General features: G+C 31.1%; 2 protein-coding genes across 2 annotated transcripts in view; one reads left to right on the top strand and one right to left on the bottom strand.

Annotated features, from left to right (window-relative positions):
• Positions 1–4,985, top strand: part of LOC150097559 (potassium voltage-gated channel protein Shaw-like) — a 127,218-nt gene extending 122,233 nt beyond the window's left edge. The window contains exon 5 of the mRNA XM_090407676.1: positions 3,295–4,985. Coding sequence (XP_090263802.1) covers positions 3,295–3,443 — 149 coding nt within the window. The 3' untranslated portion in view covers positions 3,444–4,985. The remainder of the gene's footprint in view (positions 1–3,294) is intronic.
• eIF2Bdelta (eukaryotic translation initiation factor 2B subunit delta) overlaps positions 1–5,071 on the bottom strand; it is a 380,912-nt gene extending 375,841 nt beyond the window's left edge. Inside the window, exon 1 of the mRNA XM_090407674.1 lies at positions 4,979–5,071. The gene's annotated coding sequence lies outside the window, so the exon portion shown is untranslated. The remainder of the gene's footprint in view (positions 1–4,978) is intronic.
• Between the last annotated feature and the right edge of the window lie 2,096 nt (positions 5,072–7,167).

Here is a 7,167-nt window from a genome sequence, read left to right on the forward strand (position 1 = left end):
ATGAATGCAAAGTACATGTTTAATAAATACTTGTACCTACATTATTTACTACAATTTTTTTTTATCAAAAGAAGTTATCAAGGATCGTTTGAACAGTTTTGGTTTTTTTCTTATCGGCATAAATTCTACGATAACAAGCAAAATGACTCTCCAGACCTCGGCAAACAAGCAGTAAAACATAATGAAAAAACACTGCAAATAGAATACATGATGGTACAAATTAAGTGGATATTGAATCCAACATTATTTCATAGCCGAATATAGAAACTACAAGAGTTTCGTGCCGAATATATAGAAACTAAAAGTTTTGGCGGATGCAAGCATAAGTAGGGCCTTATGAGCAACTCGTAGTAAAGGTGGAGTAAGCTCCAGATCACTTTCCTTAGTATTTTCCATAATGTAAAGCACGTCTCCTAGAGGACATGTATGATAAATAAGCCTTCGGCTTTCTATTTCAGTAATACATGATGGGTTTATTTATTTTCAGTTACAATCTAAAAATTATTAAACAAAGAATAAAAAAAACAACTAAATCATACCATACTGACATCAGAGGTCGCGGTATATCTCTCAGATACAATTTACTATCAAATATCACAAACCTTTACATAACATGTGTTAAACCAAACTGACAGCAAAATACAGTCCGGAATATCACTCGTAACATATGAATGCACAGCTACTCATGACCTCCAAGCTATACGCGTATATCAAGAGATTGCGCAATTAATTTCCCCGCGTTAATCAAATCCAGTGTTAAGCAAAACCGCGTTAAGCAAGGGATATCTGTATATAAAGTTTCTTGGTACAGGTAACCCTCTTATAACGCGGATGTTAGGTTCCGCAGAAATGTCGCGTTATATAAATCGCGTTATGCGAGCCTCAGATCACATAGAAAAAGTAGGGTTTTGTTCCGAAATCATTTTTTTTAATTATATAAACAACAATGACATATCCAACAAAAAAAATATTTTTATTTAATTCAGGTAATTCATATAAGTTAAGAAAACATAAACTATGAAAGAAAAACATAGTATTTGTTTCATAGTTTATATGAAACATAAAAATTACAAATCGTACTTAAATTTGTAATTTTAGTAGAAATAATCTTGTACTAAATAATTTTAGTACAAGATTATTTTCCTGTATATTTTCAGGAAAGTATAAAAATTACAAATTTTACTTAAACTTCATTGCACATAATGCATAAATGCTTTAGGCAAAATAAAATAGTGCTTATTTTATTCTTTCATAGCACGAGGATTGGTTAATAAACATTAGTTTTGTCATGTAATCACCTGATGCATTACTACAAAACAGTAAAGTAATTCTGTCTTTGGAAACTTTGAATTCAGGAGCTGATCTTTCATTTTTCGAAATATAGGTGAGCTTTGGCATTTTTTTCCAATATAACCCGGATTCATCCGCATTGAACACCTGGTCTGCACTATAAATGTTTATAACATTTTAGAGCTTTTTGTTTAATATGATTTCCTTCCAAAGGAATTTTCTTTTGAGGTGCAATCTTCTATCGAAATCATTAGAGATTTCTCCATTTTTCAATTAGAATATCGCGTACACGAGCAACACGCTTTGCACTTATCGTTGACCCAGCAATAAACACTTTCTCGGATTTTATGTTTGATTGTTCGAATTGTTGATTCATTTAAATTCAAAGTCCCTGCAAAAACTTCTGGATTTTCTCCATTTTTCAACCGATCCAGGATTTTGAATTTTTTTCTTCGAGAGAAATTAATTTTGTTTTCAATGGGTATTTTTCCTTTCGTTGCAGTTTACTATAAAAATAATTATTACTATAAAAATATTTTTTACACAAAAAAGCAAGCATTACATATTGTATGTAACTCACAAGAAAATAAAGTGCTCAGCTTGAGAATAACACACTTATGATTTTTAATGCACTTTCCTAGCAGAAACGAGGACAATTTTCAACAATAAACGTTTTCTACGGTAAACAATCGAGGTATATGCGTGCTAAAGGGTATTTCCCCTAATATAAATTCGCTACTTATAACTACATGCGGGATACAGGCAGACACAAATTTAATGAAGATAAAATTTTATTTTTAAGTCGCGCGGTGAAAAACATATGAAAAGATAAAGGGTTACTACAATTTGTAGACCGCGTTATATAAGTACTGCGTTATACGAAGGTTACCTGTATATTTAACGTATATTACACCCAAGGTAAAAAACTTTCTACATCTTTCTCTCATCCAGAGATTTTTATGAAGAAGATCAAGCAGCTTTTGTCTACTTGTATATGAGATATATATGACTTCTGCATTACTTCAACCTTCGTATCTCTCCAAGGTATTGCTCCCACTGAAAAGATCTCAATAAAGGTCGAAACCGGTCTGGGTAGTGGCCCTTCCCATTATGCAATGTATTATACATGCCTGAAAGTGAGTGTGCTTTGCATTATGGGATACATACTAAGGCAAGTGATATGAAGTCATTAGCCTCTATATACAAGTAGCTCAGATGTGAATATACTTCACGCGCAAAACTTTGTTTTGCTTACTTGGAAAAAAGGATTAAAACCAAGTATATAAAATTTCTTGGTATCTTTAACGTATCTATAACGTTTTACACCCAAGGTAAAAAACTTTCTACACACATATATATATATCCTCAATTCATGAAGAGCATACCAGATATCCTGTATATCTCTAAAATATATTCATCACGACTGGAACGCTTTCTCGTTGGCCCTGCCTATGGTATTAGTACCATTGGCGATAGTTGGGTGAAGGTTAGACAATCAAGAAACTCCCCACTAGAGGCCAAGATTAGGAACTTTTTTGAAGCTATTTCAAGTCATCTATAGGTACAGTGGTAGTCTTATACTAAGCAATTATGAACCAGTAAAACTGTTTTCAAAGTTTGCTTTCATAGTTGTCCATTGTCGAGAGAAATGTCTTTGGTATGTTACAAAACTAAATTATTAATCGCTTATATGATAAATATTATTATTTATGCATAATAATATATACTAATATTAATATTTTGAATTTAGTCATATCTAATATCTTGTCATGTATGTGTGTGTGTGTGCGCGTGCGTGCGTGCGTGCGTGCTGAAGTTGTTATGTTTTGCTGACAAAAAGCCTCAAATATTACAATATAACATGGATTGTACACTATATACATGTGAAATAAATTGTAATAATTATGTTACTATTTATAATTATAATAGTACGAAAAATTAAATATTTACTCTTATGTATTTTAAATATTTTTCTGCTTTCCTTAAATCTTCTTTGTTTCGTAGGAAGCACACAAGGAACGACTCCGGAGCCCACCACCCAACCCCCAACTGCCAATTTAATCCATTTCAGTGACTTGACACCCTCTAAAGCTTCTACTGTGAAATCATCCCCTACATCATCGACGGCAACCCTAACGAAGGCTGAAGCATAAATTCTGTCGGTTCAGTTGAAAATGTGGTCCATACTAATAGACGTTCGACTTCACTGCGACTGAGAAAGGAAACCAACTGTTGGTCGCCAGACTAACCGATGTCGTAGATCATTCAAGGCCTACACACTGCACCACATACTGCTGCAATTTCACCCTTCCAAAAGGACAAACCTTACAAAACGAAGATGGAGCTTATATAAGATAATTTAACGTTTGGTCGCCAACTGCTTAGAGCACTTACTTCTGTCATTATTTTGCACAAAGAAAGACAGTCTTATTAGAAGCATCATTTTCTGGACATAAAGTAAACGGCCATAGTTTTGGGTTACGAACAGATAGCTATGACCTCCTTAGAAATCACATAGGATAACAGAAATCATGTTTTCTTTCTTCGGACATTTCGACCATTTATTATTATGTTTAAATAAGCTAAAATATATATTATTTCATGCTTCTTTTTTATAAATATAATATACATACATACATATATATATTTTATCGTCGTGCAGTGGGTATATGGTCCAGATAAATCTTGTGCCTTACTCTGTGTGCATATAAGAAAACTATGTACAGAAGATGATTTAAACATTTTTTGCATGATTGAATTTAAAAGAAAACAAAGGCACAGATACGAGATACGCGTATAGGTTTATATTTTAATATTTAAAATGTTGAAAATGCATAGAAAGGAAAATATACAGCAATATTTTGTTTGTATTCAGGTCTTTCTGAATACTAGAAGATGTAAGTAAATATCTGCAGAAAAGAGCTCGCTAGCATGCTAAAGATAGAATTGATCTCAAGTACGTGAGTGAAAATGTTAACACAATATAATGCAGTAGGGTATGCAAAACTCTCTAGGAAGACAATGGATATTTCGTTATTCATAAACTGAAAGAGACTTTCATTTGCGATATTTTGATATGAAAAAATTATACCGATTTCGTTCAAGCAATTCATAATTTCTAAAATTATAAGAAAGAAAAAAGCTGGTTTCGGTAATATTTTTAAAACCTTTAACTTAAGCCGATTTTAGTTTCTAGTAATCAGCAATGATTTTATGCTATCTTTTGAATCAGTAAAACATGGATAAATCACTTATTCTAAAAGAAATTATTCTCTCAAATACTCCATGTGATTACAAAATATAGGATATTACTATGATGACAATACTTAGTACTTCCAAGTATTAATTTACGAGAATTTATGACTATGCGTTTAAACAGATATCATTTCCTTTTCCTATATAAATATATTTTTTGTGTGATTAGATATTTTTTTGATTAGATGCATTTTAGTTAACAAACTGATTAGTTGCAATTTTTGCACATATCTAGGATATAAAGCTGTGAATATAGTGATTATATCTTTTTTTATTAATATGACAAAATATGATTTGCATAATCAAAAAACAACAGAGATATTTAAATAAAAATCTCCCTTTATAGTTTGCCAAAAAGAATTACATACTGTTAGCTGTTATGAAACTAATATACTTGATATAAGTTTAAAATAGCACATATATTTTCCCTTACCTCATTTATTGTCTGTTCTATGTATTTTTCCTCCATCTCTATTGTCAAACAACGTATAAACGACTCCAGCTATCGAATTATCTGTGTACTTCACATATCAGTTCAAATTTTCACAATGAGTTAAGTAGCAGGTTTAAACCTGATGAGAACTGAAATTTCATCTTCGAAATCTGCTTGCTCTCCTAAATGGCAAGAGTCAGGTGAATATTAACAGCTCTACTTAATGAATATATACTTAAATTCATCAATTAATAAGATCTGTGTTGAATAAACTAGAATGATGAATTCTTTTAAAAATGAAATCCATAGCCTCGAGTGTCTGTAAATAAGTAGCAACTTATATCGATTTAGCTACATCATTTTTAAAGATTTCTATCACTTTTACTATATTTATGAAAAACAAAATGTGATTTTCAATGCAAAAGGTATGTATGTTTTGCAATTTTTCTCCTCAAATTATTAACCGGAAAAAGGGATATCCAATTTGTGTTCACCATTCAAATATTCAAGCTCTTCATTGTGTGCAAGGAACTTCTGTCAAAGTTCTTTCACCAGCCATTACTGGGGATCAAATATCCTAACTGTGTTTGCAACTCAAATGGTACAAATATTTTAAGTAAACACCTTACAACCTCGACCGACATAAAACTTAATAGAAATGCATTGCTATCCTTTGGGTTGCTTGAAGAGAGAATGTAATTAACACTTCAAAAACTTCTTTCATAAATTAAACTATAGTTTATGCAAGTGAAGTGACATGGATTATTTCATTACCGCATGCGAATATTATAGAAAACATTACATTCCAAAGTGTCCTTACACGATTTTGCAATTTCGTTAATCAGGGTTCCTTTTTAATAATGTTTAATTAGCGTTCCCTTTGTCAATTAGCTTTGGTTCTCACAGAGAAGAATTAAATTTCGCACTTAAAACTCTTACTTTAATTACAAACGATTAAACAACATACTTACGTCCGACATTTAACAATAATGAACAAATTGCAAACGAACTCTGGTTCTTGCATTATAGAGGGCGCTTATTTTAAAGTAAAAAATTATGCCACAGAATTCTGTAGATTGAGCAGAATATCTGGCTAGTTAAATACATTGACTAGTTAAATACATATAAAAAGCATATTATTCATTTTTAAGAAATATTTTATTTATTATGATTCTTTATTAACATGATTTAATATTTTAATAACATGTTAATATTAACATTGTGTTAATATTAATATTGTGTTAATATTTATTGTGTTAATATTGTGTTAATATTTTAACTTTAACAAGTGTTCTAAAATTATCATTTCAAGTACATGGCTATGCTTCTAAGAATAATAACAAGTTGTAATTTACTGTGTGACACTTACAGGTGACATTCTCTTACGAGTGACGAATTTGTTATCTCTTTACGACTCATTTGAGGCATGTTATTAAATCCTGTGTCCTTTCCCCTCCCATTTGAAATCAACATATCTTTCAGCTTTTTGCTGGCATGACTTTTCTTCTGAGCCTCTCTATTAGACATATATCAAAAGAAAGATAGAAAGAAATATTTTACCTATATTTTTATGGTACTAGAGTTAGAAATCTGAGTGTTTGGGTGTTTTAACTTTTCAGTGTTATTGTCTCTTTCCTATCTTCGATATCTCCTGACGAGTTAGGTTTGTCCATTCTGTCTTGGTTGATTATCTTCATACAAAACTCCATAACTTTTCTTCAAGAAAAATTGCTTTGTTGTGATAAAAAAAAATACCATTTATATATAATCTCTTAAAATTTTCAGCTTTGTATATAGAAGTACATTCGCAAGTTTCGATATATGAATGTAAAGTTGGCTGAAAATGTGTTTGGTGATCCATTTAATCTACTATCCAATATCTTTTTTTTTTTCTTTCGTATTGCAGACTAGGTTTTATATCTCAATAAAAATCATGTATGTTGTTTCATTTTTAGTTGAATCGTCAACATGGTATAACTTTAACTTGTTTTTTTTTATTATTATTATTTAAGATGATACAAAGCGACTTTCTTGTATTTTAAGAAAGGCAACAATAGAACTGTGATCACATTTTTCCAGTTTCCAGATGCTCAGGGTTGATGCAATAAGTTACTACCCTGTTGAAATTTTAAGTGCAGCTACTCATTCTGCTTTTTCCCCCCCATGCTGTATATGAATGGGTTTTTCAA

This window comes from Typopeltis vanoorti, chromosome 17 (assembly GCF_054136105.1).
Source record: "Typopeltis vanoorti isolate ZY-2024b chromosome 17, IOZ_Tvanoo_1.0, whole genome shotgun sequence".
In the NCBI taxonomy this organism is placed as follows: Eukaryota; Metazoa; Arthropoda; class Arachnida; order Uropygi; family Thelyphonidae; genus Typopeltis; species Typopeltis vanoorti.